Source organism: Pangasianodon hypophthalmus, chromosome 13 (assembly GCF_027358585.1).
Source record: "Pangasianodon hypophthalmus isolate fPanHyp1 chromosome 13, fPanHyp1.pri, whole genome shotgun sequence".
NCBI lineage: Eukaryota > Metazoa > Chordata > Actinopteri > Siluriformes > Pangasiidae > Pangasianodon > Pangasianodon hypophthalmus.
In genome coordinates this window covers 10,188,168-10,215,199 of record NC_069722.1, presented here as the reverse complement: position 1 = coordinate 10,215,199, position 27,032 = coordinate 10,188,168, and the positions used below count along the sequence as shown (strand labels likewise).

General features: G+C 39.9%; 1 protein-coding gene across 1 annotated transcript in view; it reads left to right on the top strand.

Moving 5' to 3' along the window:
- The first annotated feature begins 7,588 nt into the window (after positions 1 to 7,588).
- Positions 7,589 to 27,032, top strand: part of mosmoa (modulator of smoothened a) — a 37,829-nt gene continuing 18,385 nt past the window's right edge. The window contains exon 1 of the mRNA XM_026917296.3: positions 7,589 to 7,719. Coding sequence (XP_026773097.1) covers positions 7,614 to 7,719 — 106 coding nt within the window. The 5' untranslated portion in view covers positions 7,589 to 7,613. The remainder of the gene's footprint in view (positions 7,720 to 27,032) is intronic.

The following is a 27,032-nucleotide window of genomic DNA, read 5'->3' as shown; positions in this document are numbered from 1 at the left end:
ATCTGGAGTCTATCCCGGGAACATGGGGTGTGAGGCAGGGACACACCCTGAATGGGACTCGAGTTGTTCGCAGGGCACCATGCACACACATAGTGCAGTAAATCCACCTACTAGCATGTATTTTGGAAGGTGGAAGGAGACCGGAGAACCCGGAGGAAACCCACAAGGTCACAGGAAGAACGTGTGAAACTCTACACATGCATTAACCCAAGCTAATGTTCAAAGCAGTGACCGTGGAGCTGTGAGGAAGCAACGCTGCCCAGTACACCATGTGCCACTCTCATGAGTTAATGTTAGAAAAATAACCTCTATTCAGTTACAACTCTGTTAATGAGTAAGTCTCAAAAAGTGACATTCTGGAGTGTTGTCATTGTGCATAGACACATGACAAAATTAAACTTTATTAGACTCCAACCTCACTTTAAAGCAATGTAAAAAATTAAAAAAAGTTACCTGTTGCTATATTTGGGCTTATTGTAATGAACATCATGTTTGCAGTTGAAACTGGTGTGAAAATTAGTTCTAATTCAGCCCTTTGATTCTCTCCAGCCATCTGCTGAAAGCTAGATTAATGCAGATTAAACCAGTTCCTGCACTACAAGTTTTCAATAAGGAATCTGTGACAGAGCTGCGGTCCAAAACCGCTAATAATCTCTACACATCAAGCCCCAAGCTACAAAATCAAACTGCCTTTGTTTTGTTTTTCCGACCACTAAAGAGTGTCTGCATTTAAGATCTGTCAAGGAAACTGAAGGAAGCAGTTTGAGGTCATTTGATCCCATTTGATCTCATTTTGTTGTCTTGTGATGCCTGTTATAACACAGAACGAATTCATTCCTCTCAATGCTGCCTGTTGTTGGCCTGCAGTGTGATGTCATCGAGGGGAACATATGGTCTACACTCTGGATTTTCTGAGTAATGAGTTGCGAATATTTGTTTGCGCATGTGTGTTCTGCTTCATAACACTCTCTGTATGTTTATAGTGGAATTTAAAAGAGGAAATGGTGGCTTGCATGTCAGAAGGTTTTCTTACACATCGAAGGACAAGGACATAGCCAGACCTTTTACCATGGGGTGGCTAGGTTAGACCTAATGAATTTATTGGGTGTGGCAGTCTAGGGTGTAGCAAAATGCCAATCCTCAACTGTGGAAAATATCATAATGTGGCTGTGTATGTCCTGAGTAACGTTTGTGTGTCATCTAGCTTATGAAGTACATTAACGTCCCAAATTCAATACCGTTAGCTAACAGTAGTGACAGTAATGTACGGGAGCCAGCTAAACTATCTTGTTCCTTGCCGTTGATCAATGATGAAATGAATGGTCAAATTTCCCAGAGATGTTATAGTGGGTGTTCTATTCTTCCCCAAGTGTCATGTAAGAAATACTGTAAAACGTGATGAGGTGTGCTGTTCTAGGAAAACAATCAAGCGGAGTGCCATTACTACCCTGAAGTTGATTATTTTCCTATAATAGCACTTCCCGAAGTGTTTTATTCCCTTTATACCACAGCAATTTGCCAATGATTACAAAAGATTTAACTGTTTATAACACCGGTGTTCAATCTAATCCGGAAAGGGCCGGTGTGGGTGCAGGTTTTCATTCCAACTAAGCAGAAGCCACACCTGAGTCTACTGACATCCAAGATCAACTGATTAAACAGGTGGAATCAGGTGTAGCTCCTGCTTGATTGGAATGAAAACCTGCACCAACACCGGCCCTTTGCGGATAAGATTGGACACCCCTGCTTTATAATGACATTTAATGTTGTGAAATGTCTGTGCAAATAGTTAGTTCCTGTTATCGCTTACTTTATAGCAGCTATAAACAGTCATTCCCTCACCAGCTTCTCTTTTTCTTTCTCTGAAGTTAATATGATCAAACACACACACACACACACATACACACACAACTTTTCATGCTATAAAGGAACAGACTTCAGTCCCCAAAGTCCACTGAAGACAATGTAATTCTTAAGAGAGTCAAGCTGATTAATTGCTATTTACTGTATTATTAATAAATGCATCAAAAGGGTTTATTATGCCTCTTATATTATGGCTCTTATATATGTTTGGGATTTGACCTACCATCAGAGAGCATTACAGCTACAAACTGATGCACTTTTATAGTGCTTATATATGTTGTAATATATATACTTTCTCTTCTGTAGCTGCAGGAATTTGTTGCAAACATTTATAGCAGGGCAGCGCTGGGGTTATTTGGAGTAAGTACATGAATAGCCTTGTGTAATTAGTCACTGTGCCACATTTATCAGCTCTAATAACTCTAGTCTAGTCTTTTTCTGGAGGTGGACTTTTTACCCTGCAGTGCTATTCTATTTCTCTGAGATGTTCTGTATATGTACATGAGGCGTGCAGATCAAATGTCATTGCACGGCGTATTTCCAGATCTGCAGTGCAGTCCTGCTGTTCATACAGTATGCAGGCTAAACATTATCCTTCCTGCTGTAATTTTACCTCAATGTCCACAAAGGAGCTGATACGGCCGGAGCCAAAGCTCTTTATCTCGGATGTGAGCTTATCGTAGCAGAAAGACCTCTGTGTTTTACTGCTCACTGATCACAGGGTTTCAATGTGGGTAAGAATTAGTGTAGTACATTATTAGAACATTATTCTTTTGCAAAAGAATCCAGTTTATGTATCAGCATTAGCATATGGAATAAAAAGCAGAAGAAAAGAGGTTTGGGGAGATGACCCTCATGTCAAGAGCTGACAATGTTCCCAAAAAACCCGACTTGGGCATCACTAAGGCAACCACACAGCCTTCTGATGTCAGTGACGACTAATAAACCAACAGTGTCAGGTATAAATGTGAGAAAACTGATGGTCTTAGATACATATCTTGCTAATCAATGCCTTTTTTGCTGATTCTGGCCTGTTAGGATATAGCAGGGAGCTCAGTACTGTATTGCGTGAATTATTTTATAAGACATTTAAGTGTAATAACATTATATACAAAAACTAAATGATGTTTACTGTTGATAGAGTAGTATGTTACATGTAGAGTTATAAAAAAAATTTAAATTTTTATTGCATATTAAAGGTTTATATGTACTTTTTTTAATCAAATCTACACATTGTTATTTGTATTGTCTTGAGGAAGAAATTGTCTTTTTAGAATCTAAAGAAAATTTAGCATATTTTTTTATTTACCTTGATCAGCTGTCCCTTCATGCTTCATATAATAAATGTTCTGAACTGCTGAATCTATTATGATAATCATCACTTTATGAATACTGTATATTTCTAAGAAGATATTAGAATTTTCATTGGGAAGCATTATTATAAGTTCTTAAGGCCATACTGAAATTATGGCCATACTGAAATTGTGTTGAAGGTCAACATCAATGCTAGTTTTATATCTTTATAATCTTTAAAAAAAAAGTATGAAAATATGCAAACGATGCTTCATAGATTATTACAGCTGCAATAACTTGTATATGACAATTGTTTTAACAAATTCAATTCACTCAAGACTTTTTATTCTATAGTGACAAGACAAACAATTGTCATACTATCACATAACAGTTTAATCGAAATATTAAGGTGAAATTGTTTTTGAAATGCTGTAGAGATGCTTCCTTTGAAAGCTGAGAAAAATGACTCATGGGCAGAGTCAAAACAGATAAACATTACGTCAGGGGGAACTCAGGGCACAAGGCGGGGAAACCCTGGACGGGGTGCTAACTCATCACAGGGCACAATCACACACACATTCACACACTGCGGACAACTTGGAAATGCCAATCGGCCTACAGGCGCATGCCTTTGGACCGGGGGAGGAAACCGGAGTACCCAGAGGAAACCCCCCAGCACGGGAAGAACAGGTAAACTCCACACACAGGGCGGAGTCGGGAATCAAATCCTCAACCCCAAAGGTGCGAGGCAAACGTACCACTATGAACTAATTACACATTATTATGTTTTAAGGATATTAATTGATATCCAACAATACATGATTCAATATGAGTCTGATGAAACTCTATCTGAAAAATAAAAAACACAAATTTATGTTTTGTGTAGTTAATGGGTGAGAAAAATGCATAAACCTACTGTATATACATAAGTATAAAAAATAAGTATTTATCTTGATAATTGCCAGCTTCTTTTCAACTATGGCAGATGAGTAAAAGTTATAGAGGAAAGCTATCCAAAAATCTGAAAATGATCAACTGGAAGCAAAATGGCAGTTTCTGCCTGTGGTGCTTAGTGTTAATTTGTTTCTTTTCACTGTAAGTGATCGGCGCTGCTCTTGCTCAGGTGAGTGCTGTAGCTGAGGGAGAGATTTCTAAACAGGACCTTGTAAAAGCAAAGTGAGCACAATTGCTGTTGACTCAGTGCTGACACAGTTCACCTTTCCACCCTCTTACAGTATTCTTCAGATCACAAACTACTTGGATCTGGATGTTTAAATATCCTAATGGGTTTTCTCATGAGCTCTATCTCTGAATATGTCGTCTCCAAATGGTTTATAGCCCTCTATGTTAGTCTTTATCGCAACAAAACAACTTTTATTGTGTACCATATAGTTACTACACTACATCATGAACTGTTACAGTGAATTGCTTGGTTTGCCGTCAGCAGATCCTACACTGGAGTCAATGAGACTGACTCTGTAGCTTCCAATGACAATGCATTTCTTGATTTTTTTTTAACACTGACAGACCTATGCAAAAAAACACTAGAATAAGTTACTATTTATAAGCACCAGGTTATTCATATAAACTTGAAAAGCATGTGAATAGTTTTATGCTTAAACCCATTGGATGTGATTCAGAGATTCTTGGCATGTTTCAGAAAGGTACATTACATCCCAGGTTTACTATATTTCTTTGTCTTTAAATGTAGGCAGCTAAAAAAGCAACAGCAATAGCAAAAAAAAGAGAACCCTTTGTGGATGAATCATGAGGGTCAACCTAAATCTTGCAACATTGACTTCATCAAGTTTGTTCTTGCAACATGTGTGCATCAAGAGCAAATCTGCTGTAAAAACAGCTATGTACATTTAATATGCAACTTCTGGCCTTCTCGTTTACTCTGTAACCATCAGCAGCATAGAAAATATTCATGTTTTTTAGTCCTCGGGTCCAATTGCAGGGCAGACACTCTCTAGGGCTTTTTATTAGTGATCTCTTGGCCACCAGGGACAAATTATGAACAGTTTGTCTCATTAATGCTGTTTAGCGAACCCGGCTTAATACTAATTAGTAGAGGTCCTTAAAAGAGAGGCTTATAACTAAAAATGATCCAGTTGAAAGTGTTATTCTAGATGAAAATTGAACCAGGCTTGCAAATAGAGTTATAGAAAAATCTTAGTACACAGTAGTGGGCTTTTAAGGTTTATGGTAATAGCTTATGTGACACACTTTGTTTAATTATCAGGGTTTACAATGGGGCATATCCATCCATCCTTTCTCTGTACTGCTTATCCTACACAGGGTTGCGGGGGAGCCTGGAGCTTATCTCAGAGAACTTGGGGCATTCACACACTATGGACAATTTGGAAATGCCATTCAGCCTACAATGCATGTCTTTGGACTGGGGGAGGAAACCGGAGTACCAGGAGGAAACCCCCGAAGCACGGGGAGAACAGGCAAACTCCGTGCACACAGGGCGGAGGCAGGAATCGAACCCGCAACCCTAATGGGGCACATTATAGCTGTAAACGTTTATAAGACTGTCATAAGGCTAGGGTAGGAACATGACCAATATGAAATATTCAGACTTAAATAGAAATAGAAAGAAATAAAGTTGAATGCATTTTGTGTGGAAAAAAGTGACTCTCACATGCCTCTAGTTTGATTGAAGGTGTATGTTGCAGAATCTCAGTACTGCTGATATAAAGAATAAGAATGCAGTATTTTATGTATGTTGTATGCCCCATGATGACCTCATTATTGTGATGGGTAACTTAAATACTTCAGGCAAAATTTCAGGTTACACAACTTTCCACTACACCAAATGCTTCAGTCATTCGTCTTCGGTAACCGTTTTATCCTCGTCAGGGTCAGAGTAGAGCCGGAGCCTATCACTATGTCCATCATATGGCACCATAAACACACATACACACATTCACACACTCATTCATGCCTAGTGTAGCTTAGCCACCTACCAGTGTGTTTTTGGGAGGTGGAAGGAAACCAGAGAGCCTGGAGGAAACCCACACAGACACAGGGAGAACATGCAAAACTCCACACCTGATCTCCAGGGACCCTGGAGCTGGGACGCGGCGATCCCACCTGCACCACCACGCCACCTACACTATAAGTAGTTTGGCTGAAAAAAATGTGGTTGATGTTGATGTCTGGACATAACAAATAATAGATGTCTATGTTATTAATAAAAATATATATATATAATTTCAGCGTCATTCAGTGCATCAAGAAACTAATGTCAGATCAAACTATCTCAGCTCACTGACTACATTTGGGGTAAGGTAAAACTGTGTATTTTTACTCATTTTGCAGACACTTTTTTTTTTTTTTTATCCAAAGCAGCTTACAGCTGAGCAGATGAGGATTAAGGGCATTGTTCAGTGTCCACACTTGGGCAGCTTGATGGTACTGGGATTCAAACACACAACCTTCTGACCAGTAGTTCAGATCCCCAACCCCTGAGTCACAAGTGCCCCAACAGTTGTGCCTTCTCTCTGAACTATGGCTTTACACCGAACCTTTGGCTCCATGCTGTTCATATACATATATGTAGGGATGTAAATATTTTAACGAGTCGCGTCGTTTATGTAATCAACCCTCGAGCGCCCTCGATCTCGCGAGAACACAGTCGCCTAAACGAGACGTTGGAGGCTGTTGTGCGTCTGACGACACAGGCTGCGTTGGGGGCTGTTTAGCTGCTTGGTGTCATCTAAGAACTGAATCAGGAATTTTTTTTCCTCCCCGTTTAAATAGTCAGATGGCACTTTGATCCAGTAGTCGTCAAATGAAGAGTCTGGACACAGCCCTGACTGGTTTCTGTAGCTGTCTCGCGGGTTGTGTCGATGCCCCGGTGCTAGCTCGCGTTGCGTGCAGATGCGCTTCCAGCAGAGGAGAGAGGAGGAGGAGGAGGAGGAGGGGGCATGAACACACCGCCGAGGAGGAGGAGGATGGCTCTCCGCTCGCATAACGGTATCGCTCGGGATCAGCAAACGGCTTTCTCCGCGCTATTCTGACTTCACTTATCGCATATTGCTCATATACGCCGAAACCGTCGCCTTCAAACGCGTAGCCAGATGGGTGTTCGGGTGCCGAGTGGTTGTAGGCCCGCCGTCCGGCGCTCGGATCCTCACACCGGGGCCGTGTTGTGCTAGCTAACGCTGCTCGTGCTAGCCGCGCGCACCGAATGCCGCTGCACCGAATGAGTCTCGGGGCCTCAGCAGCGACATACCGCTTCATAACGGACACACAAGCGCTAACCGCCGGGTCCTGAGATGTAAACGCGGCTCTTATCGCGGGTGGACCATAATTGCAGGACGGGAAGTGATGTGGCTAAACGACTAAAAGAGCTCAAGCTAAACCTGCTACCCTGAAACACTGAGTCCTCGCGCTTTTCAGGACAAATTCCCCCCCTCCCGCACTTCACCTCGACACGGACTGAGATGGATAAACTGACCATCATTTCAGGGTGTCTCTTTCTGGCTGCGGATATATTTGCCATAGCAAGCGTCGCAAACCCGGACTGGATCAACACAGGCGAGTCTGCTGGTAAGAGCTTCCAGGTCACAAAACACTACACGACACTGTGTCTGGTTTCAGAATTACATCAACCACTCACAGAGTCAAGGGTTTAAAATGAAAACTTCTCCTTCAACCAGTAAAAAAATACCCCTTCCTTTCCCACCAGCATCTTTTCTCTTCCCTCAGGCCTCTCTCTGTACCCTCCATCTGTACATCTGATCACTATTAATATCACAAGCCTTTCAAATAACCCTTTTGCCAACAATAGCACAAGAAGCTATGAACTATTAATCCCAAATGGCTTTTATTTATCTCTCGCTTCTCCTCAAGACCCTTAACAGAAACACAGGAGGTTTGTTTTAGAGCTTAAACGGACATTACATGACTTATTTTCCATTGGAGTGACTGAGACTGAAACATCGTAGTCATACAAATATTTCATTTTAAGTCTAACACACAAAAAAACTTACAATAGCACTTAAATTCTTTCAGCAATTCATTATTTTGTAATTACGTTATCCTGGTCAGGGTCATGGTGAATCCAGGGTCTGTCCTGGGAACACTGGGTGCAAGCTGGGAATACACCCTGAGTGGGTCGACAGTTTATCACACACACATTCACACCTAGTGTAGTCATTCCGTCGACCAGCATGTATTCGGGAGGTGAAAGGGAAACTGAAGAACCCACACAGAACCCCACCTACACTAGGAGAACATGCACAGAAGCTCCACGCAGACAGTAACCTGAGCTCAGGATCGAACCACAGATTTTGAAGCTGTGAGGCAGCAGCGCTCCGGGCTGCACCACTGCGCTGCCCTAATAGCCTTTAAATGCCTGCTCTTTAAAAGTACACTTGGCCATTTTCCCTCCAGCTTTCTGAAAGTAGACAGGGTATTGATAGAAAGCTGAGGGTCAGCGAGTCTTCCCTCAGTCAAAGGAGCAATCTGCTTTTGTTTGTTTGACATCGCCCTTTGTGTGACCGATCTGTTTCTAAATGTGAGCTGTGAGCATCTTGCCGAATCTCAGAGGTTTATGGTTGAATATTCAGTGGGTGTTTCGAGGAAACATGGATTCCACATGAGCCAGCTGTCAGAAGTTTGGTTAAAGTAATGCAATGTCTAGTAATGCAGTGCAATATGTAGCAATATAACTGCAATGTGTTTATTTTCATATAATGTGTCGTGCACTGTTCACACCTTGCGCTATGCTTGTAAATTCTTCGAAAAGTCAGCAGCTAGGGGTGAGAAAAGAAACTGACACTTCCACACTGATGCACAGATGTAAATAATCCCTTTTTTAAGAAATAGTTTCACTGAAAAGCCACTTCAAATAAAGTTCATTTTTGACCAAAATATTTTTTCTTCCTACAAGTCTTGGGTGTTGAAATGTAAAGGCATAGGCTAGCCGAAAGGACAAAAGGAACTGGACATTACAGAGTCATGCCATGTTGAAGCTCTGTCGAATACAATGAACATGACATTGCAGTTTGAGGAAAACAGATTTCTGTTGCCCGTACTCCGAGAACCAAGCAAGTGTCAAAGCTTCATGAATTACCAGGTCAGTTGTAATTTTCATCACAAAAAAGTTTTTGCCCCTGGACTTTTCTCAACCAGAGCCAAGGTACAGCATTTTACTTTATGGTTTAAAAGTAAAACGTGATCACTCATTAAATCTATCCTTCACGTATCTACACAAAGCTTTGCAAATCAGAATGTTAAATGTATATAAATATAACAGCTTGTAGTGGTCTTATTTGCCAGTAACGGCTTACAGCTAAAGTCCAGTAAAAGACGCTTTGTGTTAGCAAGAAAGACGAACACTTAAACACTTTAGGCCTCACAGTTAGCACTTTTCCACAGAGTGCAGTGTAGGAGGGCATTGTTAATATAAACCCAGAGCTGTCCCTACCCTAGTGGAGTGTCAGTTTCCCATTACGTAACCTTACCTGTGAAAGTAGAAGTTCTCCTGAGGACGTAGAATGGTGGACACAAATGATGGTGGACATGTAGTAAAATATTACCTGAAATGTTCTGAAATGTAATATTACAACAAAAACATAAAGAATCAGACATTTTTGGCGTGAGGCGAAAGCACTGTCATGGGTAAGTAACTAAAGAACCAACCTGGAACAATAAAAATGATGATAAAATCAATTGAAAAAAGGGAAAACTATAGCAGGTATTAAATAAAAATTGCTGTGCCTTGCTGTTCGGTAGAAGCACTGCTTCAACCATAGACGTGAAACGGCATTATCAGGACGATTTTGTGAAGATTGAGGTCGACTGTTGAGTGATCTGCTCCACCCAGAAGTCCCAGTTTGATACACCTGGTACCTGACAACTGAATTCAACACATCTTTTGGTACAATGTGTGTTACTTGGTAATGTCTCACTGGCTAATAAACCAACATGCTGAAAGTTTTTAATTTGTTGGTTCTTATATTCAGAGGTCATCAGAGGTGAAAATGGGTCAGTGGTCATTAATGACTTGAGGAACCTTTCCTTTTTCAACACATTCGCCACAAAAAAAACATGACACACACACACATTCACATCGAAAGAGGTAAGCAGAAACTTTAACCCAGTGATATAAATCCACTGATAAAAGTGAAAGAGAAATTAAAAAAACTAAACAGCAAGTAAAATCAGTGAGAGGTTAGGCAAACACATCACATCAAGTCCTGCAGACAATTGTTAGTTGATTTGGTTAATATTGATACATTAACTTGATTAAAATAAATCATATCTATTAATTATTAGCTCACTCAGTTATTGTACTCCTTTTCATCTACAACAGTATGGAAAATTTACTATGATATTCAGCTGTCCTTCAGCAGTCTAAAAGAAAGCACTATCCATGATGTTTTAAATTAAACACTGCATTATGCTTATGGGGCTTTATACTGGCTCTATCATTTATACTTATAGGATTAAACATATTAGTATTCTATTATTAATAGTGTGCATGACAGTTACTATATTGAGAATCCTACCTACAAAACTGATGTACAGCTTTCAGTGCTTACTGACTGTGTATTTTTATCAGTTGATCAGATGAATAATGCTCATACTGGAAGTGACCTAATGGTTTTTGGTTATAGTGAATCTAGTGAATTATAGTAAATCTGTGAATTTAGTTCACAAACAAAATGGATAAATACTTTGGAACTATGATGATGCCGTAGCATCGTTTTGACTCACATGGCAAGTTCATGTGAAGGAAATGCTGTAATGATTGAGCTTGGTGTCAGTGATTATTGCCATCTCGATTTCCTTCCTCGTTCTGTCATCGAGATTGCAGCGCTTGCGCCTCTGCCCTTCCTGCTGAAGATGAGGAAGAAGGGAAATTAGACCGTTCTCTCCAGGGGCAGAAACAATTTTATAGAAGGTGGTTTTGTACTGACTAGCTGAACTCCAGAGGCTGTGGGCTGCACTATTTTTAATCTGACCTTTAGTTTGTTCTATTCCTGTTTTTCCCCCCAGAACATTTGGAGCTTTGAGGTAAATCCCAAATTACTTCTGAGGAAAAAAAAATAGTAGGTGCGCGGATGTCTGGACATTTCTGGTCAGACAGCAGAGTGTTACTTTGCCTGTGTGATTAATGATTAATGCTTGTTTAGATGTGAGAAGCGCCCTGAAGCATCAACATTTTTAAGTACACTGTAGGTCTTGTTGAAGCATTCTAACATTAATGTCATTTGTGTTACTTATGCATGCTAGTGGATGTTTATGCAGTTTCTGGGCGAAATCTAATTGCCATGGCTGTGACGGCCCGAGGGCCGATAGATGCTGTGAAAAGCAATAAGTAGCCATGAAGGAAATTTAACAAATTCCTAGATCCCTGGATTCTAGTCAACAAAGTAGAGGAAAGTACACCCTTAAAATGATCTCAGGTCTCTAAAATTGTCTTTCCTTTCCATTGTTCAGTCAAAATACACCTTTCAGATCATTGTCCAATATAAAACAATGCAGTTGCACAAGCGATGCTGAAGAAATCATTTCAAACAAACAACTTGGGTACAACAGATATTAAAATAAATGCAAGTCAGCAGCAGGATTGCAGCATTTCCAGTTAAAAGCAGATGAGGGAGCAAAATTCACAGCATACATATTTCAAGGCTGTATGATTAGCAGCACATGCACATTTCTGCTTTTACTATTCTAATGTTACTTACGTCAGGTCCTTTTTGGATCTGCTAAAACACTGAGTGCACTGCAAAACACTCACGTTAAACTTTTTTTCTTCAACTTGGACACATGATCCTGTCCTGAAGAACGCAGTTATTTTAGTGCCACTGTTAACTTTTTCCCCTCCAGGTGTCAAGCAGAAGTTGTGAAGCATCACACAGTCACCTGATACTATGGGAGGATTTAGCACATGTATACAACTTGCAAGTCAAAGCAGTGCCTCAAAGCACTTTTCTTATCAAACGCATTACTGAGGGTAACCTCATTTCCGTTACTGTGCTGTGGGAAGGTAATCCCACATCAGAGGAAGGTAAACCGCAGATTTATAAAATATTCTAAAATATTCTAAAAGGACTCTTTGTCATTTTAAACCATTAAGAATAATCTATGTAGCAAAATCTTGGGAATTACCAAAGAGACAAGATCAAAATATCCAGGAAACATCTCTACAGAACATCTCTTTTTTTTTTTTTTTTCACCTTTTTAAAATAAACAGAACAAAAAGAAAAACGTTGCTTATACCGCATCACAGGGCAGTGTAAGACACTGAGAGGAAAGTGCTACCCTCTTACGCATACATGAGCTCAGAGACACCCATGATTGGCTTGTGTCGCTGTGATTGACAGTACGTCATCCCTCCCACTCGGAGAGCATGGCCAGTTTTGCTACCTTGGCTCTTGGCTACGGATGGCTCTTCCATCCTCAGGAAATGAACTCACAATCTCTTGACGATGGATTTTCAACAAGCATTTTTTTTTTTTTTTTTTTTTAACAAATACTTTTCTTTTGTCACACAAGAGCCCAGACATCTCTACACCTTTGGGTACACCTCATGCCCTAGTATTACAAATCTGTTTGTGGACACCTGACCGTCACACCCATCTGTGCTTGTTGAGCTTCCCATTCCAGAATTAGTCCCCCTTTGCTGTTATAGTAAGAGCATTAGTGAGGACAGGCACCGATGTCAGGCGAGGAGGTCTGGGGTGCAGTCGGAATTCCAGTTCATCCCAGAGATGATCAGTGGGGTTGAGGTCAGGGTTCTGTGCAGGCAACTTGAATTCTTCCACTCTGACCTTGACAAACCAGGTCTTCATGGACCTTGCTTTGTGCACAGGAGCATTGTTATGCTGGAACAGGACTGGGCCTGTTGAAGGGCAATTGTAACTCTAGCAGTGCTTGGTTTTGGTTTCGGTTTTGGTGGGAGAGGATAGGAAATAGCACTTCCTGATGTGTCTTCGTACTAAAGAATAAAAGCCAAACCTTTTTCTCCCCCACAGGATGTAATGGAATCTTTAACAGTATGTCAGTTTGGATGGGCTATACTGTATAGTATCTGGGGTTATTTCTACTGGCCAATTTATCAAAGGTTTTTACAATCTGTAAAATTGACAAACACGATGGATTAGGATGGGACTAAAATCCCAGAGATAGTCCAGTAATAATTACTTTATGCCACCTCACCATGTAAAACTAATCCGATTCAAGGACAGTAGATACACTGAGAGAAGTGTGTGTTTTGAATGGAAAAATGTGACTAAAATGTGTTAACTAATTTGACCCAAGTACCAGTTGATGTCTAATCAGAATCAGCATTCATGTACAGTTAACTATTTGAAAAAGTACATTTTCAGCTCAAATCAGATAACAAGGCAGCTATCTATTGCCACTGGTAGGATAGTTTTAATCTACTCTACTACCGCTTGAAAGAAATTTCCCATTATTTAAAATCCTATATATAGAACTGTTTTGTTTTTTGCTCTTTATTTAATTTTGTCTTGTGTCAATATGAGTAACTGCCTCCAAATTCTTGGTAAGCGATCTCTTACTTGATTCTAGTTTAGAGTTTGAATCTGTTCTGCTTTATTTGAGCTAAAAAAGGCAGTTTTTTTCTTTACACCGCAAACAGTGCTGCTCACACAATGGAGACTTTTCACACTCGCCCTGTGACTAAGAGATCTCACAGGGACAAAAAGCGAGTTGGTGGTCATGACATTTTGAAAACAACAGACCCTCCCAGCCTTTCATGTCCAGCAGCACTCTGTGTGAGCAGAATGATTAATATGCCTCTCGCTCTGCTGTATGCCACTTATTCACATTACAAGTGGGTTGATTGTGCACAGTAATGGATTGTTGTCAGACATTTTTAAAAGTGCCATTTCTGTTCATGGTAAAATAAGCACAATGGTGTAAATGCCAGTCCCTCCCATCAGTCGCAGGCCGTAGTGTGTAGCTGCAGGACACGAGTGCAAAACATCAAGTAGGCTGCACTCGGATGTGAGCTCTGCTGATTAAGCTGCATTCTGCTCACCTACTGAAATCAATTAGCTTTAAAACCACCAAATGGCAGCATTGAACGTCTGCTGGGTAGCTGAATATTTTGCAGCTGTCATTTAAATGTTGCTGAAAATGTGTTTTTTTCAGTGTTGAGTGAAAATGAGGGGAATAGTAAATAACGTGCTTTATTCTCACTTTTGGAGGTGCTAAATCTGTCTCGATGATTTACAACCGTAATGTGTGTTTAATTGTAGATAAAAGATTTTAGCAAATAAATGTGGTAGATGAGTTCTGAATGATCCAGTCTGACTGCTATAATGGATAGAGAAATGAATAGATGATTTTAAAAGCCTTTGTAAGAGGGTCTGTAAATACTACCAATATTACTGTTGCTATGACTGCAAAATATTTAGTATGAGACAGTTTTGGGGGAAAAAGTTCTCTGAATAAATCATATTATCTGGATATGAAAACATATGTATGCACACTGTTCACCTTCCTCTTCCTGACTGTGGGGTTGTCCAAAATGCTGGAAAAAAGTCCTGAACTGAACATTTTCTTTGCTTTACAATTTGAGGTTAGTTATCATCAGGCGAGATCAGTTTGATCAGTTAGTACTAGTATGATGTGTCTTGCTTACAGGAAGTCACAAGTAGAACAAAGCCAGCAGACCACAGTGTGGTTTAGGTGTGAGACACATTAGTGATAACAAAACTTACTCTAAAGAATGCGACTGTTTTAGAGTCAAATTATAAAGTTTTATGTTTACAATTAGCTTAAATGTTCAAGAATTAGAAAATCTAAGTAAGAAATAAGTTTAAGTGAACTGACAGAAGTTTGTGTCTGGATCACTCAAATTAGTTACCTGTTGAATCTTTTTATTTATTTGACTATTAAAAAAATCATTTTAAATAGTTAAAAAAAAAAATAAAAATACATGTATTATAAATTTGTTTATTAATATTTGTTTATATTTAATAAATATTTTATTATAATTATTATATAATGTATTATATTCTAATAATATTTTATTTAAAAGTGCAACACTATCACTGGCAGTTTGTGAGAAAACCTACAGTCTGGTCCATAAGTATTTGGACAGTGACACAGTTTTGGTAATTTTGCTTCTATAAACCACCACAAGGGATTTGAAATGAAGAAATCATGATTTGAAGTGTAGACTTTCTGCTTTAATTCAAGGGGTTTAACAAAAATATTAACCGTTTAGGAATTACAGCCATTTTTTGCAGAGTCACTCCATTTTCACAGCCTCAAAAGTAATTGGACAAACTAACATAATCATAAATATAAGGATTATTTTTAATACTTGGATACAAATCCTTTGCAGTCAGTGACTGCCTGAAGTCTGGAACCCGTGGACAATATCAAATGCTGAGTTTCCTCCCTTGAGATGCTTTGCCAGTCATTTACTGCAGCCGCCTACAGTTGCTGCTGGTTTGAGTCTTTCTGCTTTCAGTTTTGTTTTCAGTAACTGAAAAGCATGCTCAACTGGGTTGAGGTCATAGGACATTTAAGAACATTTAATTTTTTTGTCTTAAGAAGCTCTTGGGTTGCTATCACTGGATGTCTTGGGTCATTAGCTATATGAACTGTGAAGTGCCATCCTATCAGGTTTGCAGCATTTAACTGAATCTGAGCTGAAAGTATAGCTCTGTACGCTTCAGAATTCATCTGCTACTTCTATCAGCAGTCACATCATCAATAAACACCAGTGACCCAGTCCCACTGGTAGCCATACATGCCCATGCTAACACTTCCTCCACATGTTTGACAGATGATGTGGTATGCTTTGGATCATGAGCCCTTCCTTTCCTTCTCCATAGTCTTCTTTTCCCATCATTCTGGTACAAGTTTACAAGTTAATCTTGTTTAAGAACTGGTCAGGCCTTTTTTTGTTTTTGTTTTTTTTTTAAATCAAAGTCTAATCTGGCCTGTCTGTTCTTGAGTGTAACCAGTGATTTGCATTTTGAGGTACACCATATGTATTTACATACATGAAGGCATCTCTTGATTGTTGACTTTGACAATGACACGTCTACCTCCTCGAGAGTGTTCTTGAATTGGCTAGATGTTATGAAGGGGTTTTTCTTCACGAAGGAAGGAATTCTGCAATCATCCACTTCAGTTGTCTTGTGCGGTCTTCCAGGCCTTTTGGTGTTGCAGAGCTCGCCAGTGCATTCCTTCTTTTAAGAATGTACCAATTTGTTGATTTGGTCACTCCTCAAGTTTCTGCTATTTCTCAGATAGGTGTGGGTTTTTTTTTTTTTTTTTTTTGAGCTTAATGAAGACTGTCTTTACTTGAATCAACACAGCATATTGAGAGTTCCCATGAACAGCTACCAAATGCCAATTCAACACTTGGAATCAACTCCAGACCTTTTATCTCTTTAATCTGTAATTTATTTATGGACCTGACTGTATATACACTATATGGCCAAAAGTTTGTGGACACCTGACCTTATATGAGCATTATATGGCCTTTAAAAAAAACTGTTGCCACAGAGTTGGAAGCACACATTAGGATGTCTTTGTATGCTGTAACATTACTGTTTCCCTTCATTGGAACTAAGGGGCTCAAACCTGTTCCAGCATGACAATGACCCTGAAGAATTCGAGTGGCCTTCACAGAGCACTGATCTCAACCCCACTGGACAGTGGAAGACTGGAAAAAAGACCAGATTTTTTTTATAATCTTCAACCGTCCTGTTTGTCCAGAGCTTGTGCCCATGATAGCCTCAGATGTCGGTTCTTGGCTGATAGGAGTGGGACCCAGTGTGGACCCATTGCTGTTGTAGCCCATCCACCTCAAGTTTGATGTTTTGTGCAGGCTGACATGCTTTTCTGCTCACCACGGTTATAAAGAGTCATTATATGAGTTACTATATCCTTCCTGGCAGCTCGAACCAATCTGGCTATTTTCCTCTGACCTCTCTTATCAACAAGGCATTTCCACCCACAGAACTGTTGCTCACTCAATGTTTTTTGTTTTTTTGCACTATTCTGTGTAAACTCTAGAGACTGTTGTGTGTGAAAATCCCAGGAAATGTTGGAGATCTTTGAGTGGTTAAATGCAGTTGTTAAAGAATAGTTTTGATGTCTGAGAGGAATCGCTTTTCTACCAGAACAGCAGTCTTCAGTGTTTTTTTTTTTTTTTTTTTTTTTTTAAAAGTCATCCTCTTTATTTTAGAGGTGATTTAAGAGACATTACAGTGTTATTATAAAGTTTTTTTTTTTATTGACCACAGTAACAATAATGTTCTCTTTTTCTCTATTTATCTTGATTTTACATTTTGTATCTGTGATCCAATTCAAATTAGTCCACATGTCAAATGGCTGAGGATAAATTTATTGCTTTCAAAACATCCTTAAAAATATTGTACATATGTGCAAATTGTGCAGGGATTTTTGCACTGTTCCAACTGTAACACCTTATAATACTTCTTTTGAATATTGAGCATTAACTGTAATTCCTTTATAAAAATAACTGAAGATTGCTGTTCATTAATTCAAAATGCTTGTTCTAGTTTAGGCACTAACATGAGAACCTTTATTTAAATTAAAAAAATTCTCTTTCATGGTTCAGTGTGCATGTGTGTCTGTCAGTGTGTGTGTGTGTGTGTGTGTGTGTGTGTGTGTGTGTGTGTGTGTGTGTGCGCGCGCACGCTCGCATCTGTTCATGTTCTAGCACGGTGAAGTAAACAGTGAAAGCCTGCAGCGGTATACACTCAGCCTCGACTTTCCACTCATGTGGGTTCACATCGGCTGCTTGACTCGTACCTCAGTCGCCTCCTCTGTCCATCTCTGCCTGTCCAGCACTAATGAGAGCAACGCTCAAGAAGTGTTTCCTGCTCTGTCCCAGACAGCCACTGTGAATAAGAGGCTCATCTAGTGAGATTATTATTATTATTATTATTATTATTAGAGCTCATCATTTGGAAGGTCTTTGTGCAGGGTGTCTAACGCACATAGCATCCCCAAAATAGCATCCTGTGAGCTTTCTTATATGCTGTTAAAATGATTTTCACAAAGTCGGTCGAGTTAAATCTGGCTGAGCACAGGGGAAGGTGACCTCCAACCTCGCTCTTGTTGTGTATTTAGGTGTGTCTTCCTCACAACACCATGGTTCTCGACCTCTCTAGTGTGGTGGACTGTTGGGAACCGAGACCTCGCTCTATTACTTTGACTTCACATGTAATGTTTCAGCTTTATTTATCCAGATGTGTAGCTGCAGAAGACCTATCCAAGTTTCGTGTGTGTTCGTGCTTAAAACTTGCTTCTCCGAAAGTGCACCATGGCATGCCAGCTGTGTGTAAGGCTGGAATTTGAGCGTAGTTGTGAAGCAGCAGGGGGAACGGAGGGAGCCGAGGGGAATGTTTACAGGATGCAGACACAAGTCTTTATCGAGCTCATTAAATGTGTTCTTCCCACCGAAACAAGGCACCATTTGCTTTCATCAAACTCAGACATAAACCTATGAGTCTCAACATTCCCAAGAAAGCAACAGCACATGAACAGGAATTCAGGGGACATGAGGAAGGGCAGTTTTCCCTAAAAACAAGTTGAGTCAGGCAGATTCACTCTCAGCTGACTGAATTGATCATTTATACTATCTACATTTATTCCTTATGAAGTCAGATATTAGGGGAAAAAAAAGCTAAAACAAATATTAAACTGAGAAATGGCCCATGGATTAGAAATGGCAAACACTTTTACATTTTAAAACTGTGGCAAACTTTTTCAGTTATGTGTGTAAGCATTAATTCCCCTTACCCTTTCTAAAGGTGGCATTAATGTGTGTAGCTTGTGTGCTGTGCTTTACATAACTTATGCTGGAGACCATTTTTGGAAAATGTGGTACATAAATATCTTATAAAATGTAAGTCTTGCACATAACAGCTTGCAGAAAAGAAACTAATGACAAACAAATTCTAAAAATATTAGTTTAGCCCGAATGGCATTTGTTCTCTGTATGGCGTCTGTAATAAATCCTTTATGATAAAACTTTTGCATCCTCCCAGCTATAAATGAACAGCATGAGTCAATTTCTTTTCCTGCGTTTTATGGTTACGCCAGTTTATATCAGCTGTAGCTGTCATTATAGCTGCCAGAATTTCATTATAGCTGTCATAATTTCATTATAACGGTAGGATCATGCTCCTAGCTTTGATCGCACAGTGGTTTTCTCCTTTTGCACTCTCATTATTCTTGTCCCCTAGCACTTTTCAAAACAAAGTTATGCCCATGAGTCAGTGGGTTTTCTGAATGACTAGCTGACTAATCGGTATAAAGAAAGCTCTCTGTAACCCTGTGTTATTAATTTGGCTGAAGGCCAAGTCCACCTGACACTAGCCTGACGTACACAGTCCTTTAATAACTAATGCAGGTAGGTCTATTCAGTGCTTAAATAAATTATTATAACCTTTTATTGACCTGAAACAGTGTCGCCTTCAAATGAAGACGGACGGATAATGCATAATAACGACAGTGCTGATGATGTACAGGAAGTCCTGTGGGATTTGCCTTGAAAAGAAGTTCTTGTTACAAGGGAAATAGTGCTTTATGAGTAATGAATAATATTTGGAGATGTAAACCTGCCAGTCTTTAATAGTATCCAGACCGTATGATGTTACTAACATGAATTATGGATAAGGCATCATGATCAGCCTGCAAGAGAGGTGTGTGCGGGACTGTTTTTTAATCCCTCTCCCACCCATTCTCAAAGAAATTCTGACTAATCCCTCTCACTCCTGCACACGCTGTTGACCAATCCCTCTCACTCCTGCACACGCTGTTGACCAAGCCCTCTCACTGCTGCACACGCTGTTGACCAATCCCTCTCACTCCTGCACACGCTGTTGACCAATCCCTCTCACTCCTGCACACACTGTTGACCAATCCCTCTCACTCCTGCACACACTGTTGACCAATCCCTCTCACTCCTGCACACGCTGTTGACCAATCCCTCTCACTCCTGCACACGCTGTTGACCAATCCCTCTCACTCCTGCACACGCTGTTGACCAGTCCCTCTCACTCCTGCACACGCTGCTGACCAATCCCTCTCTGCACACGCTGTTGACCAATCCCTCTTTGCACACGCTGTTGACCAATCCCTCTCACTCCTGCACACGCTGCTGACCAATCCCTCTCTGCACACGCTGTTGACCAATCCCTCTCACTCCTGCACACGCTGTTGACCAATTCAGCTTGATCCTGCTCATATACTTGACAATCCTTCTTGCTGGTGCCACGCTCTGGACCAATCCCAGTCACTCTGACCAATCCCACCAACACCTGCACACGCTCTTGACCAAGCCTGCTTGATCCTGTACACAATCTGTTGCTATTATTTTTGAGCGCACCTGTCTGCGATATTTTCTAGCAAACTTCTCATAATATGAACACATTTAACCTACCATAACCATAGCCAGGATAAAGCATTTACTGAAGATTTGCAGTGTCACATGAGCACCCAATACCCTCACTTAAATGTACATGGTCTTTCTGTGTTCTGCGAGCTTCATATCTGATTGCCTGTGTGAAAGTAAAAACCCTTTCTCTGCATCTTTCTCGCTGGGTCCTGCGAGATCCCAGTCTTAATGCACAAATGCACACCTCTATCCTACACTCTCATTGTATATCTGTCATCTTTATTTTTACCAAACACTCTTAAAAAACTGTGATTCAAGACTGCCACTCTAAATACACTTACTGTGCACTTTCTTAGGAACACCTGTACATCTACGCATTCATGCAATTATCTAAACAGCCAATTGTGTGATAGCAGTGCAGTGCATAAAATCCTACAGATACGGGCCAGCAGCTTCGGCTAATGTTCACATCTACCATCAGAAAAAATGTGATCTCGGTTATTTTCACTGTGGCATGATTGTTGATTCCAGACGGGCTGGTTTGAATATTTCTATAACTGCTGTTCTCCTGGGATTTTCACACTCAACAGTATCTAGAGTTTATTCAGAACGGTACAATAAAGAAAAAACATCCAGTGAGCCGCAGTTCTACAGACGGAAACTCTTGTTGAGAGTTCAACAGAGAATGGTTCTGGTTCAAGCTGACAGAAAGGCTACAGTAACTCCAATAATCACTCTCTACAATTGTGGTGAGCAGAAAAGGATCTCAGAATGCACAACATGTCAAACTTTGAGGCAGATGGGCAACAACACTAGAAGACGACGTCGGGTTCCTCTTCTGTCAGCAGAGAACAGAAAGCTGAGGCTGCAGTGGACACAGGCTCACCAAAACTGGACAATTGAAGGAAAAAACTTAGCCTGGTCTGATGAATCTCGATTTCTGCTGAGGCAATCAGATGGTAGGCTCAGAATTTGGCATCAATGGCATACATCCATGGACCCAACCTGTCTTGTGTCAACAGTCCATGCTGGTGGAGGTGGTGTAATAGTGTGGGGAATCTTTTCTTGGAACACTTTGGGCCCATTAATAGCAATTAATCATTGCTTGAATACTATAGCCTATTTGAGTATTGTTGCTGACCATGTGCATCCCTTCATGGCCACAATTTACCCATCTTCTAATGGCTACTTCCAGGATTTGGGGAGTTATTTTTTATTTATATGGGATCTAGCATTCTATCTTGAACGTAAAGGGTTCAACCTAAAGGGTTCTTTTTGTGTTCAATTTGAAACATAATTGGTAGAAGCGCTTTAACCACCATGCCACTCACCATATACTGATGTGAGTAACCATTAGCTATTTAATGTTAATAGTGGTATTTGTTCTTAGGTTATTTTTAATGTGACCGCTGGCTCATTTGATATCCACTTTGGGCCTTTTTAAAAACCGCATCACCAGTAGTCACCGAGTGACGCAGTTTTCCTGCTCAGTTTACTGTTGCCGTGGGATTTGGAAGAGAGTGTAACATCTGAATCTCTACTGTTAACTGCATGGCTACTGTGCTACCTTATATATTTTACAGAGATTGTTTTTTTTTTTTTTCTCTCCAATCATCCTATACACTATTATCTTCAAGGGGCAACAATACTCTTGGGTAGCCTTGGGTACTGTTGTTATTGTGTGATGTACTTTATATCACACACTTTCCACTGTACCACAATGCAGCCGAATAATAATGGATATATAATCACATCCATCTCAAGTTATATCCCTTATTGAAATAAAACTGGCTAGCTTAAAAAAAGAAAAAGTCAGCATTTGTTAGATATGCAAGAAGAGTAAAGTGAAATTATTTCTTTGCATGTCCTGGCTTGTTAGTAAGCAGAGGTCAGAGTGCAGGGTCAGCCATGATATGGCCCCCCAGGAGCAGAGAGGGTTAAGGACTTTGCTCAGGGACCCTACAGAGGCAGCTTGGCAGTACTGGGATTTGAGCTCACAACCTTCTGATCAGTACCTCAAAACTACTGAGATAAAGTTTCTCTAAACAGGGATTTATAAAACAAATTGGGTTCTAAAATCTGATTAGCTGAGCCACGTTCAAAGTCAGTGTAAATCCTCAATATACGTACATATGTGATTACATCACAGTAATTCAATGTGCTAGGTTTTAAATAAAATATGTTACATTTCAGCCGTTGTTGAACACATGGAATATTCCAATAGCCTGTTACGGTGCTTAGCAACCAGAGCTTCCTGTTAATAGATTACATCATGTGGTGGAAGAATTGTTTATAGCGAATATTTTTAATGATAAGTAAAATTATTTATTGGACAAGGGATTTTATCATACTGTTTTTGTCGAAGTTTTATAAAAGCAATAAGTCACTTGAGCTCCACTTCACGTCATTTCTTAAGAACACCCTTACCCGTGAAAAAAATCACTGTAACGCACGCCCTCCCATAGCTTACTGCTTTACTAAATCCTAAACCCTCAGATTAGAGGTCTAGTGCTCTACCAACAGAGCTATCTGAGCTCTTACAGAGCATGTTGGTTCCTAAATTGAGTTTGTTGACCCGAGGAGAACACTGTCTGAGGGTGAAGACAAACCATGAAGGAAAATCATAAAGGTTAGAAATTGAGGCTAAAACAACAAAAAAAAATCCTTTAGCTGGTCCAGACTTACGTTCCTCATTGTTCTAACTATGTACAATTCCTATTAGTTTTATCGTTCTGAATAGTAGGTACTGAACAATATGTGTTAAGAAGAATAGCTGAATAATACACAGTATTAACTGGATACTGTAGGCGTTAAGCTGCTGACCAAAATATTAGAAACAGAAATCTGGTTTAAAAAAAAAAAAACTCACTAACCAGCTTCAGTAATTGACTAGTTGAATATTGGAGGAATAACTGATTATTCAATCACTTTATTCATCTCTCCTGTCATGCTAGAATGCCTCAGGAAGAACTAATTTATGTCTGGGTTTTCACGCTTACAAATAAACAGTGTGTTCCATCTGGAAATCGCCTCATGACTAGAAATTCAACACTAATTCTATCCATCTGCACTGGCATTCAATTTGTAAGCGTGTTCTGCATATATTACACCCATGCTTTGAGTTATGCTGGCTGCCCATCTCATCCTGAGTTAATTACAAACTCCCACTCCTTACAGTTAAAGCACAACACTTAGCTATACCTCCTCCATATACTGCATTTTTACATCCAGCTCACACACTCCACGTCCTACAGTACTGGTGTCTATGGGGACTGAACTTTCAGTGCTTTCCTGTTGTCTTTCAAGGCCCTTGTGATTCCTTTCAACTGTTCTCTTAAAACAGTAACCTCTTCTGAATTTACATATTTAATTGAATTTGAAAGCGTCTTTGAGTGTGTGAAGTGCGTTGTAAATTATTTTAACTCGATTGACCCCTAAACAATGGCATCCGGGCCTGGAATGTTGGCACAGAGAAATCCAGCCAATCGTGTGGCAGCAGTACAGTGCAGAAAATCATACAGATACAATTCATATGTTCACATCAAACCTCACAATGGGGAGATCACCAAATGTGGTCTCAGTGACTTTGATCGTGGCATGATTGTTGGTGCCAGAAAGGCTGGTTGGAGTACTTCAGAAACTGGTGATCTGGGATTTTCACACATAGCAGTTACTATCTAGCACAAATATCACCGGGTCTTTTCCAATTTTCAGCTGTTCAGTTTGGGTGAGCCTGCGCTCACTGTAGCCTCAGATTCCTGTTCTTGACTGACAGGAGTGGAACCCGATGTGGTCTTCTGCTGTTGTAGCTCATCCACCTCAAAGTTCGATGTGTTATGCATTCTGAGATGCTTTTGTGCTCACCACGGTTGTAAAGGTGGTTATTCGAGTTACTATAGGCTTCCTGGAACAAATCTGGCTGTTCTTTTTCTGACCTCTCTCATCAACAACGCATATTCCTTCACAGAACTGCCACTCACTGGATGATTTTGTTTTTCACTCTACTCTGTGTAAACTCTAGAGACTGTTGTGTGTGAAAATGCCAGGAGATCAGCAGTTTCTGAAATACTCAAACCAGCCTATCTGGTACCAACAACCAAGCCACGGTTAAAGTCATTGAGAGCACATTTTTCCCCATTCTGAAGTTTAACCTGAACATTACTTGAAGCTCTTGATCTGTATCTACATGATTTAATGCATTGCACTGCTGCCACGTGATTGGCTGATTGGATAATCACATGCATGTTCAGGTGTACAGGTGTTCCTAATAAATATAATTTCATTGAATAACATTATATATCTTGTTGGCTGCTTGGTTCGCGACTCGTCTCACGTTTATTGTTGAGTCGGTGTTTAGGAACAACTGACCAACTCTATAAGCTGGGTGTTTGGTAAGAAAGGATAAATGAATGAAGTGAACGAATGAAAAGTTTCGGTTATTACTTTTAATTAGCAGATGTGCCGTCAATCATGGATGCTGCTTCATAACTTGAGGTAAGATGCCTATGCGGATTGTGATGAGTAGCCTGTCTTTTAGCTGAACTAATGTTTTCCCAGCCCTGCTGAGAGAGTGTGGTTCCATATTGTCTTCATCAGTATTTGGTTAAAACAAATGGTTTGATGGGCAGCTTGTAAATAGCTGAGGTATGAAACAGAATACAGGCCACTCCCACTTTGGAGAAGCATAAATGAGGTTTTAACAGTTGCTCTACTGAAAGTGCTTTAAAGGCGTCGCAGAGTGGACCGGATTTCCTGTGTGCATGAGTGCGTGGGCGCGCAAGCGTGCACGTGCGAGTATGTGCGCGCACGCTTAATGCTCTGCCTGCTTTTTTAGGTGTTTTTCTAACCCTGGACCTCTTCTTCAGAAGTGCACTATGAAACACCTCTAGGTGCAGTCTGCATTAGCGTGTTTACATAAATCTGTCTAGCTGTTTATAACTGTGTCTGTAAATCCCATTTCACACACAGACTTGCATGCTGTTATTTAACAGCAAACTAATTGCTGTGGGAATCTACCAAGACAAGACTTGGTCAAATTTCCTGGCAAAAGGAAGATGCCTTGCAGTACGCTTATCTTTAGACTAGCTGTCGTGCCTCATTTAAAGCTTTAACACAGTGAAACATCTGCAAAAAAATAATTTGTCATATGTTTTGAGTGTCCTGTGCTTTGAGTGTAAAGGAGGCTTAATTTGCTTCCCTCTCTACCATGAGGAGAGAAAAGCCACTTAGGATTCGCTGATGCATATGAAATCCTGTAATCCACTTATTCCTCTTGGCCACCACAAATCATTTTTCAAATGGGGATTTTAGGATTGTAACACTGGTGAGACAAATTCTTCTTCAGAATGCACATAATCGTTCATGGCAAACGTTCACTGTAAATGTTAGAAACGATTAGGCTTAATTGGAAACTTTTTATGTGATTTAAAAGAGGTGTAGCTTTTTTTTCTGAGTTTATTAATAACAGTAGCAGGCCTGAAGCACAAACTGTTTCTTGGTTTCATATGTTTCATATATGAGAACATTTCTGATTACTGTTCATGAGGCTGCAGTTCATTACAAGGGCACAGCCTATAAATGAATTAGGGCAAAATTTTTTTCACCCTAATTCATTTATATTCAAAGACTACTTAGTTATTTTAAGTAAGAGCACAAATGAGTCTGCATAATGCATGGCTTTTTATATAAGAACCTCATTTTCTTGAGTGGCTTTGCTCAGCCCTTGGTTTAATGATTAAGGTGACATTTTAAAGTTTAAGGTGGCAAAGAAGTATTACATTTTTGTATTATTGTGTGATACTTGGAAAGCTGCTTTCTCAGTCACGGGTTCTACTATTGGTACTAACTGGCATTGTGGACAGAAAATAGTCTAAGAGATGTGAAAACAAGCAGAAAGTCCTCCAAAGTGATGGCAAGCGGACAGCTTTTGGAAATCCATGTAGACTATAACTTCAGCATCGAGCTCAGTATAGTGAGGCTTCCTTCCTTCTGCTTTGATGCAAATTGTAATGAGTCAGAAACACCAGATATTTTTTAGTTTATGCAAAAAAAAAAAAAAAAAACCTCACAAATAGGCTTTTATGCTTGAGTGAGATGCCATGTCGGTAAAGAGAAAACTAGTTTATTGAAAACAGCTCTTGTGAAGTCCCGCTCTTGTGAAGCAACCGTGTTAAATAATTTCAGACCCATTTGAAATTTACCTTTCATCTAAAAAATCACTGAGAAAGTAGTCATCAAAAACACTGACTAGTTTCCTAACTGTAAATAGCTACTTTGATCACTTTCATTCAGGATAACAAGCACTACTCTTAGGAAGGCTTTTCATGACATCCATTTAAATAAGAATGTTAACGGAACATCTGTTCCACTACTACTTCGTAAAACACTCTTAGATTGTCTTGAAACCTGGGCTGGACTCTCAGGAATGGTGCTAAGTTGGTTTAATTCAAACTTAAAAGGCAGAGACTGTTTTGTTGAAATGGCCAAG